At 43.1% G+C, this 24,407-nt stretch overlaps 2 protein-coding genes across 4 annotated transcripts in view; one reads left to right on the plus strand and one right to left on the minus strand.

Annotated features, from left to right (window-relative positions):
* Nucleotides 1–24,407, minus strand: part of LBHD2 (LBH domain containing 2) — a 764,964-nt gene that overhangs the window by 370,415 nt on the left and 370,142 nt on the right. The gene's annotated exons all lie outside the window — the stretch shown is intronic.
* CDC42BPB (CDC42 binding protein kinase beta) overlaps nucleotides 1–24,407 on the plus strand; it is a 96,321-nt gene that overhangs the window by 68,040 nt on the left and 3,874 nt on the right. For all 3 annotated transcript variants that reach the window (XM_069737678.1, XM_069737685.1, XM_069737692.1), the window contains 6 exons: nucleotides 19,237–19,334; nucleotides 19,413–19,497; nucleotides 19,947–20,067; nucleotides 20,151–20,268; nucleotides 21,411–21,531; nucleotides 21,725–21,780. In XM_069737678.1, the coding sequence (XP_069593779.1) occupies nucleotides 19,237–19,334; nucleotides 19,413–19,497; nucleotides 19,947–20,067; nucleotides 20,151–20,268; nucleotides 21,411–21,531; nucleotides 21,725–21,780 (599 nt within the window). The remainder of the gene's footprint in view (nucleotides 1–19,236; nucleotides 19,335–19,412; nucleotides 19,498–19,946; nucleotides 20,068–20,150; nucleotides 20,269–21,410; nucleotides 21,532–21,724; nucleotides 21,781–24,407) is intronic.

Consider the following 24,407-nt stretch of genomic DNA (forward strand, 5'->3'; position numbering starts at 1 on the left):
CACGATGCGTTTTTTTCGCGGAAAAAACCGCATCATGTGCACAAAACATGCGGAATTCATTCTAAATGATGGGATGCTTATTGTATGTTTTATAGCGTTTTTATCGGGAAAAACCGCAACGTGTGAACACAGCCTAAGGCTGCATTCTGTGAAGATGGCTCTTATGTTTATTATCCCTAGGAACGCTGAAATAATGATTTTTACAAATTTCCCGCCATAGCTCTATTGAGTCAGAGAGGTATGTTTTCTCCCCCTGACTCGACTGCCTTTTGGCCGTCCATCATCCAGCTCTGTCCTCCGTGCGCCGCCTCTTCTCTTTCTACTGACCAGCACAATCTGATCTCTATGCCACTTTATACAAGCCAGGCTCGGACTGTCCCACATGGTAACAGGGGAATCCCCCGGTGGGACCCTGTGTAGATCTTGGCCCGCCAACCCCACTGTATGGGCAGCACTTGGCATAATTCACTTGATTCACTCTGTAGAGAAGAAAGCAGCATCTCATCATTCATTAACCAAACTACCCAGTTTATTATTATATAGAGATATAGGTAAATTTGTGAATGAAGGTAGTATAATATTTACATGCAGGTGAAAAGTGGGCCCCCCAAAGTCAATATTACTGGTGGGCCCTTGTCACCCCAGTCCAACACTGATACAAGCTACCAGTGTCCTCTGGCTACCACCCATGTAGTAATTGGTAACTGATGAAGGTCAGGTATGATTGACCGAAATGTTGTTTACCACATTTTGGACGACATTACATTCATCTCGTGTATCACAAGAGTGCCGAGTGTCTTATGTATTGATCAGAAGGCAGTCATTGACACACTCCACAAGGAGGATAAGCCACAAAAGGCCATTGCTAAAGAAGCTGGCTGTTCGCAGAGTGCTGTATCCAAGCATATTAATGGAAAGTTGAGTGGAAGGAAAAAGTGTGGTAGTAAAAGGTGCACAAGCAACCGGGACAACTGCAGCCTTGAACGGATTGTTAAGAAAAGGCCATTCAAAAATGTGGTGGAGATAATAATAATAATTTTATTTATATAGCGCCAGCATATTCCGCAGCGCTTTACAAATTATAGAGGGGACTTGTACAGACAATAGACATTACAGCATAACAGAAATCACAGTTCAAAACAGATACCAAGAGGAGCGAGGGCCCTGCTCGCAAGCTTACAAACTATGAGGAAAAGGGGAGACACGAGAGGTGGATGGTAACAATTGCTATCGTTGTTTGGACCAGCCATAGTGTAAGGCTCACGTGTTCATGTAAAGCTGCATGAACCAGTTAACTGCCTAAGTATGTAGCAGTATAGACACAGAGGGCTATTAACTGCATAAAGTGTGTGAGAACATGATGCGAGGAACCTGATTAAGGTTTAAGTTTTTTTTTTTGTTTTTGTTCTTTTTTTGAATTGGCCACACAGGAATAGTTAGGTTAATGCGTTTAGGCGGTAGGCCAGTCTGAACAAATGCGTTTTTAGGGCACGCTTAAAACTGTGGAGATTGGGGATTAATCTTATTAACCTGGGTAGTGCATTCCAAGGAATTGGCGAAGCACGTGAAAGAGTCGGGAAACGGGAGATTCACAAGGAGTGAACTGCTGCTGGAGTCATTGCTTCAAGAACCATCACACACAGACGTATCCAGGACATGAGCTACAAGTGTCGCATTCCTTGTGTCAAGGCACTCATGACCAATACATAATGCCAGACACAGAAGCGTCAAATTACCTGGGCCAAGGAGAAAAAGAACTGGACTGTTGCTCAGTGGTTCAAGATGTTGTTTTCAGATGAAAGTAAATTTTGCATTTCATTTGGAAATTGAGGTCCTAGAGTCTGGAGGAAAAGTGCAGAAGCCACAATCCAAGCTGCTTGAGTTCTAGTGTGAAGTTTCCACAATCAGTGATGGTTTGGGGAGCCATGTCATCTGCTGGTGTAGGTCCACTGGGTTTTTATCAAGACCAAAGTCAGCGCAGCCGTCTACCAGGAAATTATAGAGCACTTCATGATTCCCTCTGCCGACAAGCTTCTTGGAGATGGAAATTTAATTCTCCAGCAGGACTTGGCACCTGTCTACACTGCCAAAAGTACCAATACCTGGTTTACAAACAACAGTACTACTGTGCGTGATTGGCCAGCAAACTCGTCTGACCTTAACCCCATAGAGAATCTATAGGGTATTGTCCAAAGGAAGATGAGACACCAGATCCAACAATGCAGACGAGCTGAAGGCTGCTATCAAAGCAACCTGGGCTTCCATAACACCTCAGCAGTGCCACAGGCTGATCACCTCCATGCCACGCCGTATTGATGCAGTAATTGATGCCAAAGAAGCCCCGAACAATTATTGAGTATATTTACTGAACATATATTTCAGTAGGCCAATATTTTGGATTTTAAAATCATTTTTCAAGGCGGATTTTCATTATCTGTAAGCCATAATCATCAACATTAACAGAAATATACACGTGAAATAGATCACTCTATTGGTAATGACTCTATATAATGAGTTTCACTTTTTGTATTGACGAACTGAAATTAATTAACTTTTTGATAATCTAATTTAGTGAGAATACCTGTATTAGGCGTAAGGTACCATCTACAGTTGAAACCAGAAGTTTCCATCCACTACATATAAAGACACATCTGCAGGTTTTTCCTCAATATCTGACATGAAATCAGAATAACCCTTTACCATTTTAGGTCAATTAGGATTACCATAATTATTCATATTTGATAAATGCCAGAATAATGAGAATGTTTTAATGCATTTTTATTACTTACTGCAAAGTTAAAAGTTTCCATCCATTTCATAAGTATTTGGTACCATTGCCCTTACATTGAATGACTTGGGTCACACGTTTGGGATCACCTTCCACAAGCTTCTCACAATAGTTGGTCGGAATTTGGGCCCATTCCTCCTGACAAAACTGGTATAACTGATCCCGGTGTGTAGGTCACTTTGCTCGCACCAGCCTTTTCAGCTTTGCCCATACATCTTTACTAGGATTGTGATCAGGGATTTGTGATGGCCGCTCCAAAACATTGATTTTTTTCTCCTGAAGCCACTTTACCATTTTGGCAGTATGCTTCAGGTCATTGTCCTTTTGGAAGACCCATTTCGGCCCAAGCTTTAACTTCCTGGCTGATGTCTTGAGATGTTTCTTCAGTATTGCCACATAATATTCTTTTCTCATGGTGCCATCTATTTTGTGAAGTACACCAGTTCCTCCTGCAGCAAACAACCCCACAACATGATGCTGCCACCCCCGTGTTTCACACTGGGGATGGTGTTCTTAGGCTTCCATGCTTTCTCCCTTTTTCCTACAAACGTAACGATGGTCATTATGCCCAAAAAGTTCAATTTTAGTTTCACCAGACCACAGGACATGTCTCCAAAAATTGTGCTCTCTGTTCCTATGTGCATTTGTAAACATTAATCTGGCTTTTTAATGTTTCTTTTGGAGTAATGGCTTCTTCCTGGCAGAGTGGCCTTTCAGCCTATGTTGATACAGTACTCCTTTCACTGTGGATATTGAGACAATGTTACCAGCTTCCGCCATCATCTATACAAGGTCTCTTGCTTTTGTCCTTGGATTGATGTGCACACCGAGAAGTAGAAAATCTGGAAAGCAAGTAAAGCGCAAATAGGGTCTTAACTGGTTAAGAGCATGGGGTGCATCGGCGAGAGGTACGCTCACCTTGTTTTGTTGCAACTAAGCAACATGTAAAAAGCATGGATCAGCTACCACAGGACACTGGTCCAGAGACCGAGGATAATGGTGAAACCGGGTGTATGTATCCAAATATGTGCTGTTGATAAAGATGGATGGCAGACGATATTCTTCAAAGCTTTATTTCTAACAGGTTTTGAGGTCAACGCATTTTGAGTTCATCCAGAACCTCTTCCCCAGGACAAAACCTTACAAAAACAAGGTACTTTCAGGTATCTTGAAGTTGTACCCAAGGAGGAGCCAGACTACAGCAAGTCCACAGTTGTCTTCCAAATATCTTGACTTTTTTTTTTGAGATTTTCCAATGATGCTACACAAAGAAGCAGTGTGTTTCAGGTGTGCGTTAAAATACATCCACAGGTGTGTCTCTAGTTAACTCAGATGTTGTCAAATAACCCATCGGAAGCTTCCAAACGCATATCATCATATTGGCAGTGCAGATTTGTTTAAAAGGCATAGTGATCTTACTGCAAAGTCAAAAGTTTACATACAGTGAGTAATACAAATGCCTTAGAACATTCTCTCTCTCTCTGATTATTCTGGCATTTGGCAAATATCAATAATTATGGTAATCCTAATTGTCCTAAAACGGGAAAGGGTTATTCTGATTTCATGTCAGATATTGAGAAAAACCTGCAGATGTGTCTTTATATACAGTGGATGACAACTTCTGGATTCAACTGTAGATAACATTGTTAAAAAGGCTTCATGACGGAAGGAATAAAGACGTGATGAATGTTAGGGATCTAACTTTTTTCCAAATTTCAGTAAAAAAAAGGATTTCTTTAAACCTCTTTCCCAGTTATTTATTTCTGAGCTTTTTTTAGAAAAAAAAAAAAAATCCATAATCTTGATTGAATGTTATAAATCTTTTTTTTTTGTTTCAGGAATTTTCATTGTCAGGGTTACAAATTAACTTCCCAATGTATTCTGGTGAAGAACGTAGAACGTTCAGAATCCGGCAGGCCCGGACTAGGTTTTCTCAGTACAATATAATAATATAATGACTTTGAGTTTCACGAATTTCATATTTTAATTTAAGCTGAATAAATGGAACAAAGTTCTTCTCATCATGAACGGTTTTAACCAATTTTAGTCCAACCTTCTTACAGGATAACAAAATGTTTTGATTAGTTCTAAGGTTTATTTAAGGAATATTTTTTATTTGATCAAATTTAGAAATATTTCTTTGGTAGACCTGAAAATGTTTACTAAGCGGACAGAAAAGCAAAGGTAGTCTGAGGGTCTGGTAATTGCGTGTTAGGATTTAGTAAAAAAGTTAGTAAAAGAGAATGTAGCCAGGATTTTATGCTTAAGGAAGATTCACAATCTACCCAAGCCGAGGAATCCGTATTTGTAAACCAATTCTGGCTTTGAGTAGGTTGGTGTAATAATATGCAGCCAAATTGGGACGACCGAATCCCCCCAGAAGACTTTCTGCTTCTCCAGGATACATTTGTTAAACAAATCCTGAAGGTTTTGAATGTATTTTAATGGGAAAAATAAAGGAACCACTCATAAGATATCTCATGTTTGAGGAAGTGCACACATCTTAGCCCCTTTACCCCCAAGGGTGGTTTGCACGTTAATGACCGGGCCAATTTTTACAATTCTGACCACTGTCCCTTTATGAGGTTATCACTCTGGAACGCTTCAACGGATCCTGATGATTCTGACATTGTTTTCTCGTGACATATTGTACTTCATGATCGTGGTAAAATGTCTTTGATATTACCTGCGTTTATTTGTGAAAAAAACAAATTTGGTGAAAATTTTGCAATTTTCCAACTTTAAATTTTTATGCCCTTAAATCACAGAGATATGTTACACAAAATACTGAATAAGTAACATTTCCCACATGTCTACTTTACATCAGCACAATTTTGGAACCAAAATTTTTTTTTGTTAGGGAGTTAGAAGGGTTAAAAGTTGACCAGCAATTTCTCATTTTTACAACAACATTATTTTTAGGGACCACATCACATTTGAAGTCATTTTGTGGGGTCTATACGATAGAAAATAACCAAGTGTGACACCATTCTAAAACCTGCACCCCTCAAGGTGCTCAAAAACAAATCATTCAAGAAGTTTATTAACCCTTCAGGTGTTTCACAGGAATTATTGGAATGTTTAAAAAAAAATGAACATTTAACTTTTTTTCACAAAAAATTTAATTCAGCTCCAATTTGTTTTATTCTACCAAGGGTAACAGGAGAAAATGGACCCCAAAAGTTGTTGTGCAATTTGTCCTGAGTATGCTGATACCCGATGTGTGGGGGTAAACCACTGTTTGGGCGCATGGCAGAGCTTGGAATGGAAGGAGCGCTGTTTGACTTTTCAATGCAAAATTGACTGGAGTTGAGATGGGACGCCATGTCGTGTTTGGAGAGCCCCTGATGTGCCTAAACATTGAAACCCCCCACAAGTGACACCATTTTGGAAAGTAGACCCCCTAAGGAACTTATCTAGATGTGTTGTCAGAGCTTTGAACCCCCAAGTGTTTCACTACAGTTTATAACGCAGAGCCGTTAAAATAAAAAAAAAGTTTCACAAAAATTATACTTTAGCCCCCAGTTTTGTATTTTCCCAAGGGTAACAGGAGAAATTGGACCCCAAAAGTTGTTGTCCAATTTGTCCTGAGTATGCTGATAGCCCATATGTGGGGGGGAACCCACCGTGTGGGTGCATGTCAGAGCTCAGAAGGGAAGGAGCGCCGTTTGGAATGCAGACTTAGATGGAATGGTCTGCAGGCGTCACATTGCGTTTGGAGAGCCCCTAATGTACCTAAATAGTAGAACCCCCCCCCCCACAAGTAACCCCATATTAGAACCTAGACCCCCCAAGTAACTTATCTAGATGTTTTGTGAGAGCTTTGAACCCCCAAGTGTTTCACTGCAGCTTATAACGCAGAGCCGTGAAAATAAAAAATAATTTTTTCCCCCAAAAAGTTTTTTTTTATCCCCCAAAATTTTTATTTTCCCAAGGGTAACAAGAGAAATTGGACCCCAAAAGTTGTTGTCCAATTTGTCCTGAGTACGCTGATACCCCATATGTTTGGGTAAACCCCTGTTTGGGTGCACTGGAGAGCTCGAAAGGGAAGGAGCACTGGTTTACTTTTTCAACGCAGAATGGGCTGGAATTGAGATTGGACGCCATGTCGTGTTTGGAGAGCTCTTGATGTGCCTAAACAGTGGAAACCCCCAATTCTAACTGAAACCCTAATCCCAACTCTAACCATAACCCTAACCACACCCCTAACACCAACCACACCCCTATCTTTAACCCCAACCCTAACCCTAGCTCCCAAATTTTTTTAATTTTATTATTTTTCCCTAAGGGGGAAACACCCCTGATCCCGACGGTAACCCTAATCCCAACCGTAAATGTAATCCACACCCTAACTTTAGCCCCAACCCTAATTTTAGCCCCAACCCTAACATTAGCCTCAACCTTAGCCCTAACCCCAACCCTAACCCAAGCCCCAACCCTAACCCAAGCCCTAGCCCTAACTGGAAAATGGAAATAAATACATTTTTTAAATTTTATTATTTTTCCCTAACTAAGGGGGTGATGAAGGGGGGGTTTGATTTACTTTTATAGCGGGTTTTTTAGCGGATTTTTATGATTGGCAGCTGTCACACACTAAAAGACGCTTTTTATTGCAAAAAATAGTTTTTGCGTCTCCACATTTTGAGGGCTATAATTTTTCCATACTTTGGTCCACAGTCATGTGAGGTCTTGTTTTTTGCGGGATGAGTTGACGTTTTTATTGGTACCATTTTCGGGCATTTTACATTTTTTGATCGCTTTTTATTCCGATGTTTGTGAGGCAGAATGACCAAAAACCAGCTATTCAAGAATTTCTTTTGGGGGAGGCGTTTATACCGTTCTGCGTTTCGTAAAATTGATAAAGCAGTTTTATTCTTCGGGTCAGTACGATTACAGCGATACCTCATTTATGTCACTTTTTTATGTTTTGGCGCTTTTATACGATACAAACTATTTTATATAAAAAATAATAATTTTTGATTCGCTTTATTCTGAGGACTATAACATTTTTATTTTTTTGCTGATCATGCTGTATGGCGGCTCGTTTTTTACAGGTCAAGATGCCGTTTTCAGTGGTACAATGGTTATTTATATCCGTCTTTTTGATAGCGTGTTATTCCACTTTGTGTTTGGCGGTATGATAAAGCGTTGTTGTTTGCCTGTTTTTTTTTTCACGGTGTTCACTGAAGGGGTTAACTAGTGGGACAGTTTTATAGGTCGGGTCGTTATGGACGTGGCGATACTAAATATGTGTACTTTTACTGGTTTTTTTTTTATTTAAAGAAATGTATTTATGGGAACAATATTTTTTTTTTCTTTATTTAGTAATTTTTTTTTTTTTTTTTACACATCTGAATATTTTTTTCTGACACTTTGCACAGCACTGTGTCAGATCAGCAATCTGACATGCAGGACTCCTGGCATACCAGCGCCTGCTCTGAGCAGGCGCTGGTAAGCCACCTCCCTGCAGGACCCGGAAGCAGCCCCGCTTGGCCATTTTGGATCCGGGGCCTGCAGGGAGAAGGAGGTAGGAGACCCTCAGAGCAACGCGATCACATTGCATTGCTCCGAGGGTCTCAGGGAAGGAAGCAGGGAGCCCCCCCTCCCTGCGCGATGCTTCCCTATACTGCCGGAATGCTGCGATCATCTTTGATCACTGTGTGCCGGGGGTTAATGTGCCAGGAGCGGTCCGTGACCGCTCCTGGCCCATAGTGCTGGATGTCAGCTGCTATAGCTGACACTTGGCTGCGCTCCCCCATGAGCACGGACGATCGCATATGACGTACTATCCCGTCGGTGGACATACAGGCCCACCCCACCTCAACGGGATAGCAAGTCTAATGTCAGACGGGTTAAAGATCATTAACTTTCCCATCCATGAAAAGTGAACATTTAAAAAATTCTTCAAATCTTCCTGAATAATCTTGAGTGAGATTTTTAATATCATGTTTTGTATTTTAGTGGGATCTACATAAGACAAGTCCTACATAATTGATAGAATCATTTTCCCAAAAAAGAGGATATATTTTATGTGTGAGTTGGTTTGGACATCAGTTAAAAAAAGGGATGAATTTTGTATTTATTTTTGTTGACTTTGTAGTATGAAACGCAAATTTCTTGAGTGTAAGAAAAACTTCTTTGATTGAAATAAGAGGGTAGCCTAGAGACAGGATTATGTCGTCATCGTAAAGACAGATTTTATTGCTATTATTAATGTTGTTTTTTCCGCTAATGGTTCCCTGGCAAATAATAAAGGGGAAAGCGGACAGCCTTGATGTGTTTTGTTGGTAATGGAGAAGGCGCTCGACAGATAGCCACTAGCCAAAAGTTGGCAGTTGGACCGGCATGAAGAGCCTTAACCCCTTTCTGACATTAGACGTATTATCCCATCGAGGTGGGGTGGGCCCGTATGACCACCGACGGGATAGTAAGTCATATGCGAGTGTCAGCTGACTATCACAGCTGACATCCGGCATTATGTGCCAGGAGCGGTCACGGACCGCCCCTGGCACATTAACCCCCGGAATACTGCGATCAAACCTGGGGCAATGTAAAAAAGTAATATTTACATGTGTAAGAAAAAAAAATAAAAAAAAAATTCCTTAATAAAAAAATATGTATACCGGTATATTGTTCCAATAAATACATTTCTTTATCTAAATGAAAAAAACAATGAGTACACATTTAGTATCGCCGCATCCGTAATGACCCGACCTATAAAGCTATCTCACTAGTTAACCCTTTCAGTGAACACCGTCACAAAAAAAAGAGGCAAAAAGCAACGCTTTATTATTATACTGCCGAATAAAAAGTGGAATAACACTCAATCAAAAAAAGGATATAAATATCCATGGTACCGCTGAAAACGTCATCTTCTCCCGCAAAAAACGAGCCGCCATACAGCGTCATGAGCGAAAAATAAAAAAGTTATAGTCCTCAGAATAAAACGATGCAAAAAGTTATTTTTTATATAAAAGTTTTTATCGTATAAAAGCGCCAAAACTTAAAAAAATTATATAAAAAAGAAATTCATGAATAGCTGGTTTTTGGTCATTCACGGAATAAAAAGCGATCAAAAATTGTCACATGCCCGAAAATGGTTCCAATAAAAACGTCCCGTCCCGCAAAAAACAAGACCACACATGACACTGTGGACCAAAATATGAAAAAATTATAGCTTTCAAAATGTGGAGATGCAAAAACTATTTTTTGCAATAAAAAGCGTTTTTTAGTGTGTGACAGCTGCCAATCATAAAAATCCGCTTAAAAAACCCCCGCTATGAAAGTAAATCAAACCCTCCTTCATCACCCCCTTAGTTATGGAAAAATAATAACATTTAAAAAATGTATTTATTTCCATTTTCCCGTTAGGGCTTGGGGTAAAGTTAGGTTTGGGGCTTGGGTTAGGGTTGGGGTTAGGGTTAGGGTTGGGGCTAAAGTTAGGGTTGGGGTTTGGATTACATTTACAGTTGGGATTAGGGTTAGGGGTGTGGTTAGGGTTACCGTTGGCATTAGGATTAGGGGTGTGTTTGGATTAGGGTTTCAGTTAGAATTGGGGGATTTCCACTGTTTAGGCACATCGGGGGCTTTCCAAACGCGACATGGCGTCCGATCTCAATTCCAGCCAATTCTGCGTTGAAAAAGTAAAATAATGCTCCTTCCCTTCCGAGCTCTCCCGTGCGCCCAAACATATGGGGGTATCAGTGTACTCAGGACACATTGGACAACAACTTTTGGGGTCCAATTTCTCCTGCTACTCTTGGGAAAATACAAAACTGGAGGCTAAAAAACAATTTTTGTGGGAAAAAAAAAAGATTTATTTTCATGGCTCTGAGTTATTAACTGCAGTGAAACACTTGGGGGTTCAAAGTTCTCACAGCACATCTAGATAAATTCCTTGGGGGGTCTAGTTTCCAATATGGGGTCACTTGTGGGGGGTTTCTACTGTTTAGGTACATCAGGGGCTCTGCAAATGCAACATGACGCCTGCAGACCAGTCCATCTAAGTCTGCATTCCAAATGGCGCTCCTTCCCTTCCGAGCTCTGCCATGCACCCAAACGGTGGTTCCCCCCCACATATGGGGTATCCGCGTTCTCATGACAAATTGGACATCAACTTTTGGGGTCCAATTTCTCCTGTTACCCTTGCGGAAAATGCAAAACTGCGGGCTAAAAAATATTTTTTGTGGAAAAAAAAAGAATTTTTATTTTCACTGCTCTGCGTCATAAACTTCTGTGAAGCACTTTGTGGGTCAAAGTGCTTACCACACATCTAGATAAGTTCCTTAGGGGGGTCTACTTCCCAAAATGGTGTCACTTGGGGGTTTCAATGTTTAGGCCCATCAGGGGCTCTCCAAATGCGGCATGGCGTCCTATCTCAATTCCAGTCAATTTTGCATTGAAAAGTCAAATGGTGCTCCTTCCCTCCCAAGCTCTGCCGTGCGCCCAAACAGTGGTTTACCCCCACATAGGGGGTATCGGCATACTCAAGACAAATTGCACAACAACTTTTGGGGTCCAATTTCTTGTTACCCTTGGGAAAATAAAAAATTGGGGCGAAAATATAGTTTTTGTGAAATATGATTTTTTATTTTTACGACTCTTCATTATAAACTTCTGTGAAGCATTTCGTGGGTCAAAGTGCTCACCACACATCTAGATAAGTTCCTTAGGGGGTCTACTTTCCAAAATGGTGTCACTTGTGGGGGGTTTCAATGTCTTCAAACGCGACATGGTGTCCTATCTCAATTCCAGTCAATTTTGCATTGAAAAGTCAAATGGCGCTCCTTCCCTTCCGAGCTCTGCCATGCGCCCAAACAGTGGTTTACCCCCACATGTCGGGTATCAGCGTACTCAGGACAAATTGCACAACAACTTTTGGGGTCCATTTTCTCCTGTTACCCTTGGTGAAAAAAAATTAAATGTTCATTTTTTTTTTTAAACATTCCAAAAATTCCTGTGAAACACCTGAAGGGTTAATAAACTTCTTGAATGTGGTTTTGAGCACCTTGAGGGGTGCAGTTTTTAGAATGGTGTCACACTTGGGTATTTTCTATCATATAGACCCCACAAAATGACTTCAAATGAGATGTGGTCCCTAAAAAAAATGGTGTTGTAAAAACGAGAAATTGCTTGTCAACTTTTAACCCTTATAACTGCCTAACAAAAAAAAATGTTGGTTCCAAAATTGTGCTGATGTAAAGTAGACATGTGGAAAATGTTACTTATTAAGTATTTTGTGTGACATATCTCTGTGATTTAAGGGCATAAAAATTCAAAGTTGGAAAATTGTAACATTTTCGCCAAATTTCCATTTTTTTTTCACAAATCAACGCAGGTAATATCAAATAAATTTTACCACTATCATGAAGTACAATATGTCATGAGAAAAAAATGTCAGAATCATCATGATCTGTTGAAGCGTTCCAGAGTGATAACCTCATAAAGGGACAGTGGTCAGAATTGTAAAAATTGGCCAGGTGATTAATGTTCAAACCGCCCTTGGGGCTTAAGGGGTTAATATTTTTTACTGCTTGTTCCTTAAAAGCCAGATGTTTCCAATGTTTTCCTCAAATATAACCAATTGATTCTGTGGAATGCCTTCTCCGCATGTAGTGTAAGTAAAAGTGAAGGGATTTTCTTTTTATCTAGAAATTCTGTTAAATGACGAGATCTACTCGTTCCATCCGATGCTCGTCATCCTTTTATGAAGCCCAACTGATCCTGATTTATTATATGGAGGACTATATGGTTTAATCTGTTGGAGGAGATCTTGATATCGGTATTAATGAAATGGGTCTGAAACTCGTGACTTAAACTGGATTGTTTTGTATTGCCTTTTTCAAAAAAGTTTTCTATAGTACTCAAATTTGGTTTGGGAATCAATGAATTTTCTGCGAAGTTACATCAGTTACTATAGTGTTTGGCAAATTTGTGCACTATTTCTTTAGGATGGGTACAAAATGAACACTCTTGTTTTTTAAACAATTAATTCTACTTTTAATTCTCCATTTTTTTTACCCTTAAAGTTATACGTTTAGAGGGTTTATTCACTGTAGAGTAGAAATTGGACCGAACTATTTAATTCTGTTTCTTAGTTCTATTCTTAATTTAAGAATTTCAGAGAAAATTTTGAGCAGGGAATAAGCAATTTTGTTGAGATTTTTCTTTATTTCTTATTTCAACTTGAAGTTGTTTTGTTTTTCTTCTCTGGATTGTTTTTTGACTCTAGAAGAGATTTGTATCAATTTTCCTCTGATCCGCTTTATTTGCATTCCACAGTGAATGGACTGATGTCCACTGATATATTTTCTAAAAAAAATAGTTCCTGATAGGGTATGTGCACACGTTGAGTATTTGCTTGCAGAAATTTCTGCATCTCTTGGCAGCAAAATCTGTGCAAATTCTGCAGCGGTTCTGCATGTGTTTTTTTTTCTTCTTATGTGCATTCAATGGGTGAAAAACGCACAGAGAATTGACATGCTCAACACACAGCAAATCCTGAAAGGAAAAACACGGATTATATGTACAACACTTCAGGATTTTCATTGACTTTGCTGGCATAAGTATTTCCTAGCATTTTGGGGCCAAATCAGCACAGAAAAAAGCATAAAAAACGCACCGTGTTCACACAGCCATAGTTTTTTTCATTTTTTTTTTTTATAAAGGGAACCTGTCACCCCCAAAATCGAAGGTGAGATAAGCCCCCGGTGTATCCTGAAAGATGAGAAAAAGAGGTTATATTATACGCCCCTAGGTGCGGTCCCGCTGCGGTCTGGTCCGGGGTCTCCCATCTTCATACGGTCACGTCCTCTTGTATTCACGCTGCGGCTCTGGCATACTTGGTCTGTCCTGTTGAGGGCAGGGCAAAGTACTGCAGTACGCAGGTGCTGGGAAAGGTCAAAAGCCCGGTGCCTGCGCACTGCAGTACTTTGCTCTGCCCTCAACAGGGCAGACCAAGTACGCCGGAGCCACAGCGTGCAGACCAGAAGAGGACGTCATCCTATGAAGATGGGAGGCACCGGACCGCGACACCCATCGGACCCGGACCGCAGCGGGACCGCCCCTGGGTGAGTATAATCTAACCTCATCTTTCAGGATACATCGGGGGCTTAACTACAGCATTACAGAATGCTGTAGGTAAGCCCCTGATGCTGGTGGGCTTAGCTCACCTTCGATTTTGGGGGCGACCGGTTCCCTTTAAGATTTTGGAGATTGGATAATCGAGGCGTTGCATTTCCTTTTGAAGCCTTTAGCATTAAGTAAGGCTTCAAATGAGGAGCTGAAACGTTGCATGTATCTGTGTGAATAAAGCCCACTTTTTTCACTGCTTTCCATTGGAGTGCTGCTTCCAATCTATTTTTCCTACATTTGGAGCCTTTTTGGTGGGTTGTTTGCACCAACAACATTAGGGCCATGCTGCTATTTCTCCTTATTATTAAATATATCGCTTATCATATTTCCCTGAAAATAAGCCCCAGCATGATTTCCCTGGATTTTTGAAGTATAAGCAATAGTTAGTCTCAGCCGTTGTTGGCTGGGTTGAAAACCGGGCAATTGTGCAGTGCCCCCAGCATCTGAAGGGCCAAAACATTCCTATTCCAAGGTTGCCTGCTTATGGACCTTTGGTGACATAAGTCATGTGACCATAATGTCACCCAAGGTCCTTTGACAACAGGAGTCTAGAGGAGACTGGTATGTATGTGCAGTGTATGTATATACCTGTGTATGTGCAGTGTGTGTATATATACACGTGTGTGTGTATATATACACGTGTATGTGTATATATACACGTGTATGTGCTGTGTATGTGTATATATACACGTGTATGTGCTGTGTGTGTATATACACGTGTATGTGCTGTGTGTGTGTATATATACACGTGTATGTGCTGTGTGTGTGTATATATATATATATACACACGTGTATGTGCTGTATGTGTGTATATATACATGTGTATGTGCTGTGTGTGTATATATACATATATATTTGCTGTGTGTGTATATACAGTACAGACCAAAAGTTTAAACACACCTTCTCATTTAAAGATTTTTCTGTATTTTTATTACTATGAAAATTGTACATTCACACTGAAGGCATCAAAACTATGAATTAAGACATGTGGAATTATATACTTAACAAAAAAGTGTGAAACAACTGAAAATATGTCTTATATTCTAGGTTTTTCAAAGTAGCAACCTTTTGCTTTGATGACTTCTTTGCACACTCTTGGCATTCTCTTGATGAGCTTCAAGAGGTAGTCACCGGGAATGGTCTTCCAACAATCTTGAAGGAGTTCCCAGAGATGCTTAACACTTGTTGGCCCTTTTGCCTTCACTCTGTGATCCAGCTCACCCCAAACCATCTCGATTGGGTTCAGGTCTGGTGACTGTGGAGGCCAGGTCATCTGGTGTAGCACCCCATCACTCTCCTTCTTGGTCAAATAGCCCTTACACAGCCTGGAGGTGTGTTTGGGGTCATTGTCCTGTTGAAAAATAAATGATGGTCCAACTAAACTAAAACCGGATGGAATAACAAGCCGCTGCAAGATCCAGTGGTAGCCATGGTGGTTCAGTATGCCTTCAATTTTGAATAAATCCCCAACAGTGTCACCAGCAAAGCACCCCCACACCATCACACCACCTCCTCCATGCTTCACGGTGGGAACCAGGCATGTAGAGTCCATCCGTTCACCTTTTCTGCGTCACACAAAGACACAGTGGTTGGAACCAAAGATCTCAAATTTGGACTCATCAGACCAAAGCACAGATTTCCACTGGTCTAATGTCCATTCCTTGTGTTCTTTAGCCCAAACAAGTCTCTTCTGCTTGTTGCCTGTCCTTAGCAGTGGTTTCCTATCAGTTATTTTACCATGAAGGCCTGCTGCACAAAGTCTCCTCTTAACAGTTGTTGCAGAGATGTGTCTGCTGCTAGAACTCTGTGTGGCATTGACCTGGTCTCTAATCTGAGCTGCTGTTAACCTGCGATTTCTGAGACTGGTGATTCGGATACACTTATCCTCAGAAGCAGAGGTGACTCTTGGTCTTCCTTTCCTGGGGCGGTCCTCATGTGAGCCAGTTTCTTTTGTAGCGCTTGAAGGTTTTTGCCACTGCACTTGGGGACATTTTCAAAGCCCAATTTTTCGGACTGACTGATCTTCATTTCTTAAAGTAATGATGGCCACTCGTTTTTCTTTGCTTAGCTGCTTTTTTCTTGTCATAATACAAATTCTAACAGTCTATTCAGTAGGACTATCAGCTGTGTATCCACCAGACTTCTGCACAACTCAATTGATGGTCCCAACCCCATTTATAATGCAAGAAATCCCACTTATTAAACCTGACAGGGCACACCTGTGAAGTGAAAACCATTTCCGGTGACTACCTCTTGAAGCTCATCAAGAGAATGCCAAGAGTGTGCAAAGCAGTCATCAAAGCAAAAGTTGGCTACTTTGAAGAACCTAGAATATAAGACATAATTTCAGTTGTTTCACACTTTTTTGATAAGTATATAATTCCACATGTGTTAATTCATAGTTTTGATGCCTTCAGTGTGAATGTACAAGTTTCATAGTCCTGAAAATACAGAAAAATCTTTAAATGAGGTGTGTCCAAACTTTTGGTCTGTACTGTATGCACTTGTATGTGCTGTGTGTGTATATATACACGTGTATGCGCAGTGTCTGCATATACACGTGTGTGTGCGCAGTGTCTGCATATACACGTGTGTGTGTGTGCGCAGTGTCTGCATATATACGTGTGCACGCAGTGCCTGCATATATACATTTGTGTGCGCAGTTTCTGCATATACACGTGTGTGCATATATACATGTGTATGTGCAGTGTGTGCGTATACACACGTGTATGTGCAGTGTGTGCGTATACACACGTGTATGTGCAGTGTGTGCGTATACACGCGTGTATGTGCAGTGTGTGCGTATACACGCGTGTATGTGCAGTGTGTGCGTATACACGCGTGTATGTGCAGTGTGTGCGTATACACGCGTGTATGTGCAGTGTGTGCGTATACACGCGTGTATGTGCAGTGTGTGCGTATACACGCGTGTATGTGCAGTGTGTGCGTATACACGCGTGTATGTGCAGTATGTGCGTATACACACGTGTATGTGCAATGTGTGCGTATACACACGTGTATGTGCAATGTGTGCGTACACACGTGTATGTGCAGTGTGCGTATACACACGTGTATGTGCAGTGTGTGCGTATACACACGTGTATGTGCAGTGTGTGTGTGTATACACGTGTATGTGCAGTGTGTGTGTGTATATACACGTGTATGTGCAGTGTGTGTGTGTATACACGTGTATGTGCAGTGTGTGTGTATACACGTGTATGTGCAGTGTGTGTGTATACACGTGTATGTGCAGTGTGTGTGTATACACGTGTATGTGCAGTGTGTGTATACACGTGTATGTGCAGTGTGTGTGTATACACGTGTATGTGCAGTGTGTGTGTATATACACGTGTATGTGCAGTGTCTGTGTGTGTGTATATATACACGTGTATGTGCAGTGTCTGTGTGTGTGTATATACACGTGTATGTGCAGTGTGTGCGTATATACACGTGTATGTGCAGTGTCTGTGTGTGTGTGTATATAAACGTGTATGTGCAGTGTGTGCATATATACATGTGTATGTGCAGTGTGTGTGTATATACACTTGTATGTGCAGTGTGTGCGTATATACACGTGTATGTGCAGTTTGTGTATACACGTGTATGTGCAGTGTGTGTGTGTATATACACATGTATGTGCAGTGTGTGTATATACACGTGTATGTGCAGTGTGTATACACACGTGTATGCAGTGTGTGTATATACACGTGTATGTGCAGTGTCTGTGTGTGTATATACACTTGTATGTGCAGTGTGTGCGTATATACACGTGTATGTGCAGTGTGTGTATACACGTGTATGTGCAGTGTGTGTGTGTATATACACTTGTATGTGCAGTGTGTGCGTATATACACGTGTATGTGCAGTGTCTGTGTGTGTGTGTATACTTTCTTGGTCCAGAATAAATGTGGATTGTTGTTCATGGCAACAAAAATAAGTATATGTCACCTCCCCTGAATATAAGCCCTAACCACAGAGCACAGAATAATATCAGCCCCTGTGTTTTTTTTCTGGGAAATATTTGTGTGGACTTTTGGGGGGGTAAGAGGCCACAATATAAAAACAGAACATGAAAGTGAGATCCCTGAGCGTGCCATGTCACGGGGCAGTAGCAGCATGTCTATTGGTGGGAAAGGGTTGGACCGTGGTGGATGTATGCAGGCACTCCCTAGCCCTCCTGACTGAGAGCGGTCACCACCAAGTCTTGCCCACGTTGGTGCTGTCACTGCGCTCACCCCCTGATCGGGGGACGGTCGATTATTGACCAACAGTTAAGGTACCTTCACACATAACGATATTGTTAACGATATCGTTGCTATTTGTGACGTAGCAACGATATCGTTAATGAAATCGTTATGTGTGACAGCGACCAACGATCAGGCCCCTGCTGGGAGATCGTTGGTCGCTGAATAAAGTCCAGAACTTTATTTCGTCGCTGGACTCCCTGGAGACATCGCTGGATCGGCGTGTGTGACACCGATCCAGCGATGTCTTCACTGGTAACCAGGGTAAACATCGGGTAACTAAGCGCAGGGCCGCGCTTAGTAACCCGATGTTTACCCTGGTTACCATGCTAAAAGTAAAAAAAAACAAACACTACATACTTACCTACCGCTGTCTGTCCTCCAGCGCTGCGCTCTGCACTCCTCCTGTACTGGCTGTGAGCCGGAAAGCAGAGCGGTGACGTCACCGCTCTGCTTTCCGGCTCCCAGACAGTACAAGAGGAGAGCAGAGAAGCAGAGCGCAGCGCTGGAGGACAGACAGCGGTAGGTAAGTATGTAGTGTTTGTTTTTTTTTTTACTTTTAGCATGGTAACCAGGGTAAACATCGGGTTACTAAGCGCGGCCCTGCGCTTAGTTACCCGATGTTTACCCTGGTTACCGGCATCGTTGGTCGCTGGAGAGCGGTCTGTGTGACAGCTCTCCAGCGACCAAACAGCGACGCTGCAGCGATCCGGATCGTTGTCGGTATCGCTGCAGCGTCGCTTAGTGTGAAGGGGCCTTTATGTCGTCACCATGTGCATGCAATGCAAGAAGCGGCAGGGGACCTGGCGGGCTGCAATGGTGGTCTTCAAAAAGGTCCCCTGCAGTGATGGTCATGGGGAACCCCCCATCTTGTTTGCTTAACCTCTTAAATCTTGTGTATGGCAGGTAAAGCAAAAAGTAGTACTTGGCTTCTTTTCTGTTTATAGGGGGCTTATAGACCTCTATATAGGATGCTACAGTACATTGTAACCAGTGAGGCGCAATCACTTCCCCCTAAATAAGTAAACTGATTGATATTTATATATATATATATATATTGTTTTCCCCCAGGTTGTAGTCCTTCCTATGTGACAATCTACAGTGAATACGGAATTGATGTGTTTGACGTCCACTCTATGGAATGGGTGCAGACCATAGGACTGAGGAGGGTGAGTCGGACCCCCAGTGACATACCCGCCCCTATATGTTGCATATATGTATTTACTGGATATTTGCTTCTTTGGCAGATCAAGCCATTAAATGTAGAAGGGACCCTCAACCTGTTGAACTCGGAGCCTCCGCGCCTCCTGTATCTGAAGAGCACATATTCAGGTTGGTTTATGTTCACCCATGTGCACTCACAGTACTTATAGGGTTATTCCGGCTCTGCTCGCTGCCCTATCTGGGGGTAAGTGGGGCCGGTGAAGTCAAGTCTACTGCTATCTGATGGGGGCTCATCCTGCAAGGTACCAGCCGGCCATCTCTCCAACAGCAGGGCCCCATTCTCCAAAATCAGTGGTAGCAAAGATGCAGAGACGCCCTCCTGACTGTGTCATGGTCTCCTTCGATGGCCTCTAAATGGATCTGTGACTCGGTCGGCATCTATAAGCAATGGCCACTGCAGCAGTCACAGGTCCACAATGAGATGCTATCGGCGGAGGAGGATCGGTAAGACAAACTCCACCTAGACTATGGGAATGGTGTAAAGTCCTAACCTGTCAGCAGCTTCTAATTCTATTTGTTGATGGTTTGTAGAAATGTCTGTTTCCAATGTCTTCTAGAAGGGGCCGTCCTCACAGTCCCTGAGACGTCCGATAACAGCAAGAAGCAGATGGTGAGAACCAGGAGTAAGCGAAGATTCGTCTTTAAAGTCCCGGAAGAAGAACGATTACAGCAGCGCAGGTATCGGTGGCGTATATGGCGGCTTTTATCATTTACCGGTAACGTAGATGTGGACTCACCTAAAACTCACCCTCGTCTTGTAGGGAAATGCTCCGAGATCCCGAGCTGCGCTCGAAGATGATCTCCAACCCCACCAATTTCAACCACGTGGCGCACATGGGTCCTGGAGACGGGATGCAAGTGCTGATGGATCTCCCTCTGGTAAAATATCAGCGGCTCATCGCGTCTCGTATATTCCAGTCACATCCAGAGCTGCATATCACAGCGTCTCGTATACTCCAGTCACATCCAGAGCTGCTTTCAAACATCTGCAGAGACTGTTCTGCGCAGATACTGAGCTAGCAGGGGGCAGAGATGATGATGCTGAACTCTGAATGCACATTCACATAAGACACTGCTCTTCTCCGATTCTCAGAGTGAATGTCCTCACGCACCGCGCTCTCCAAACTCTCCTGATCTTGCCTTCTTCAAACTTTGAGTCTATCTCTGCCAACAACTATCTGCTGCACAAGCCGAGCTTTCAACCCTCTTCCTCCTCTGCTCACTCTTTACTAAGGGTAGGAGTATAGCGAAACGGTAGCAGGAATCCACCCCCATCCCTGCAAGCCCGAAACGCAGCAACTAACCAGCAGCATGACGGGAGAAATCCTGAGCAGATCCCAGGGTTATAAATGCATGGCTGGTTTCTTCCATGAACAGCTCCACCCCTCTGCATAGGTCGCGTCCAGTATTGCAGCCACATTCAGGTCAGCGGAGCAGAGCTGCAGTACTGCATGCAGCCACTGTAGTCTGGGGTGGCGCTGCCATGTTTTTCTAATCATGTTGAACGCCTGCTCTCTGTGGTTTGCAGTGTTGTCTCCACCGCTTCAGGTGCAGAATATACCGTATACCTGTCATGCAGCTTTTTGGAATATTTTTGGATTTTGAGGCTTATAACACATTTTGCTGTAACTTTCTGCTTTAGTAAAGTTCATTTAATTCAATGTGATTGGATTATGGGATGTTTCGGATTATCAGACGGACACAGAAGTGTACAGATCCTCTGTGGTGATAATAATGTGCCGAGTGATTTATTATATCCGCTCAGCCTTCAGATGGACCTCTTTCCGACTATCAGATGTTTGCTTAAAGGAAATTTACAGTGTAAAATTAACCACTCCCCTGCTGGCCTAATCTTGCAGAGTTGGATGAGTAGAGGTTCTATATCCTGCACTTCTTGCCGCGCCCTGAGCATCGGGTGTTTGAGTCCGTCTGCTGCACCCAGTATAAAGGACATTGCCCCGTTAACACTGTGTAAATAACATAATAACAGTAACACTAAAATCTTGGTTTCTCCTCCATAGACTGTCATGCCATCGGCCCAAGATGAAAACCCCCGAGAAAAGTCACGTCCACCCTCCACCACCAACCTGGCCCGACAGCAGCAGCTCAGAAGCAGGTCCTACATCTCCTGGCCATCCTCAGGTAAGGGGCTAGCCTCACACGGGTTCCTCTGCTTTTATCCCTAAACTGCCACAGCGTGGTATTAGCCAATTTTCCATTCTGGAGATGTCTGATCATTGAGAACTATTGGCGTTTTCGCTATGTATTCAATTTTCACCTCAATCAATATGTCCACGTCCGGAGATCACTAATGTGAAACACTTGTTCCCTTCAGGTACAGGTGATTCATCAAGAAGTATATCAGACATTGATCAAGACATAGAAAAAGAGGTAATCTCCTTTCCCATCCTGTCATAATTTCTGATTTCTTACAGCACTGCATTTTGTTTTTTAAAAAGGTGGTTGAGTTAAAAAAAAAAAAAAAATAATAATAATAAAAATTATTGCATTCATATACATCTGTATGCATTTAGCTCTTTCCTGGTGGTGGCTGTATATACCTGTGTGTAGTGAGCTCCCCCTAGTGGTGGCTGTATATATTTGTGTGGTGAGCTCCCTCTGGTAGTGGCTGTGTGTAGTGAGCTCCCTCTGGTAGTGGCTGTGTATATCTGTGTGTAGTGAGCTCCCTCTGGTAGTGGCTGTGTGTAGTGAGCTCCCTCTAGTAGTGGCTGTGTATATCTGTGTGTAGTGAGCTCCCTCTGGTAGTGGCTGTGTGTAGTGAGCTCCCTCTGGTAGTGGCTGTGTGTAGTGAGCTCCCTCTGGTAGTGGCTGTGTGTAGTGAGCTCCCTCTGGTAGTGGCTGTGTATATCTGTGTGTAGTGAGCTCCCTCTGGTAGTGGCTGTGTATATCTGTGTGTAGTGAGCTCCCTCTGGTAGTGGCTGTGTATATCTGTGTGTAGTGAGCTCCCTCTGGTAGTGGCTGTGTGTAGTGAGCTCCCTCTAGTAGTGGCTGTGTATATCTGTGTGTAGTGAGCTCCCTCTGGTAGTGGCTGTGTGTAGTGAGCTCCCTCTGGTAGTGGCTGTGTGTAGTGAGCTCCCTCTGGTAGTGGCTGTGTATATCTGTGTGTAGTGAGCTCCCTCTGGTAGTGGCTGTGTGTAGTGAGCTCCCTCTAGTAGTGGCTGTGTATATCTGTGTGTAGTGAGCTCCCTCTGGTAGTGGCTGTGTGTAGTGAGCTCCCTCTGGTAGTGGCTGTGTGTAGTGAGCTCCCTCTGGTAGTGGCTGTGTATATCTGTGTGTAGTGAGCTCCCTCTGGTAGTGGCTGTGTGTAGTGAGCTCCCTCTGGTAGTGGCTGTGTGTAGTGAGCTCCCTCTAGTAGTGGCTGTGTATATCTGTGTGTAGTGAGCTCCCTCTGGTAGTGGCTGTGTGTAGTGAGCTCCCTCTGGTAGTGGCTGTGTATATCTGTGTGTAGTGAGCTCCCTCTGGTAGTGGCTGTGTATATCTGTGTGTAGTGAGCTCCCTCTGGTAGTGGCTGTGTGTAGTGAGCTCCCTCTAGTAGTGGCTGTGTATATCTGTGTGTAGTGAGCTCTCTCTGGTAGTGGCTGTGTGTAGTGAGCTCCCTCTGGTAGTGGCTGTGTATATCTGTGTGTAGTGAGCTCCCTCTGGTAGTGGCTGTGTATATCTGTGTGTAGTGAGCTCCCTCTGGTAGTGGCTGTGTATATCTTTGTGTAGTGAGCTCCCTCTGGTAGTGGCTGTGTGTAGTGAGCTCCCTCTGGTAGTGGCTGTGTGTAGTGAGCTCCCTCTGGTAGTGGCTGTGTATATCTGTGTGTAGTGAGCTCCCTCTGGTAGTGGCTGTGTGTAGTGAGCTCCCTCTGGTAGTGGCTGTGTATATCTGTGTGTAGTGAGCTCCCTCTGGTAGTGGCTGTGTGTAGTGAGCTCCCTCTGGTAGTGGCTGTGTATATCTGTGTGTAGTGAGCTCCCTCTGGTAGTGGCTGTGTGTAGTGAGCTCCCTCTGGTAGTGGCTGTGTGTAGTGAGCTCCCTCTAGTAGTGGCTGTGTATATCTGTGTGTAGTGAGCTCCCTCTGGTAGTGGCTGTGTGTAGTGAGCTCCCTCTGGTAGTGGCTGTGTATATCTGTGTGTAGTGAGCTCCCTCTGGTAGTGGCTGTGTATATCTGTGTGTAGTGAGCTCCCTCTGGTAGTGGCTGTGTGTAGTGAGCTCCCTCTAGTAGTGGCTGTGTATATCTGTGTGTAGTGAGCTCTCTCTGGTAGTGGCTGTGTGTAGTGAGCTCCCTCTGGTAGTGGCTGTGTATATCTGTGTGTAGTGAGCTCCCTCTGGTAGTGGCTGTGTATATCTGTGTGTAGTGAGCTCCCTCTGGTAGTGGCTGTGTATATCTGTGTGTAGTGAGCTCCCTCTGGTAGTGGCTGTGTATATCTGTGTGTAGTGAGCTCCCTCTGGTAGTGGCTGTGTGTAGTGAGCTCCCTCTGGTAGTGGCTGTGTATATCTGTGTGTAGTGAGCTCCCTCTGGTAGTGGCTGTGTATATCTGTGTGTAGTGAGCTCCCTCTGGTAGTGGCTGTGTGTAGTGAGCTCCCTCTAGTAGTGGCTGTGTATATCTGTGTGTAGTGAGCTCCCTCTGGTAGTGGCTGTGTGTAGTGAGCTCCCTCTGGTAGTGGCTGTGTATATCTGTGTGTAGTGAGCTCCCTCTGGTAGTGGCTGTGTATATCTGTGTGTAGTGAGCTCCCTCTGGTAGTGGCTGTGTGTAGTGAGCTCCCTCTAGTAGTGGCTGTGTATATCTGTGTGTAGTGAGCTCCCTCTGGTAGTGGCTGTGTGTAGTGAGCTCCCTCTGGTAGTGGCTGTGTATATCTGTGTGTAGTGAGCTCCCTCTGGTAGTGGCTGTGTATATCTGTGTGTAGTGAGCTCCCTCTGGTAGTGGCTGTGTGTAGTGAGCTCCCTCTGGTAGTGGCTGTGTATATCTGTGTGTAGTGAGCTCCCTCTGGTAGTGGCTGTGTATATCTTTGTGTA

Source organism: Ranitomeya imitator, chromosome 1 (genome assembly GCF_032444005.1).
Source record: "Ranitomeya imitator isolate aRanImi1 chromosome 1, aRanImi1.pri, whole genome shotgun sequence".
Lineage (NCBI taxonomy): Eukaryota > Metazoa > Chordata > Amphibia > Anura > Dendrobatidae > Ranitomeya > Ranitomeya imitator.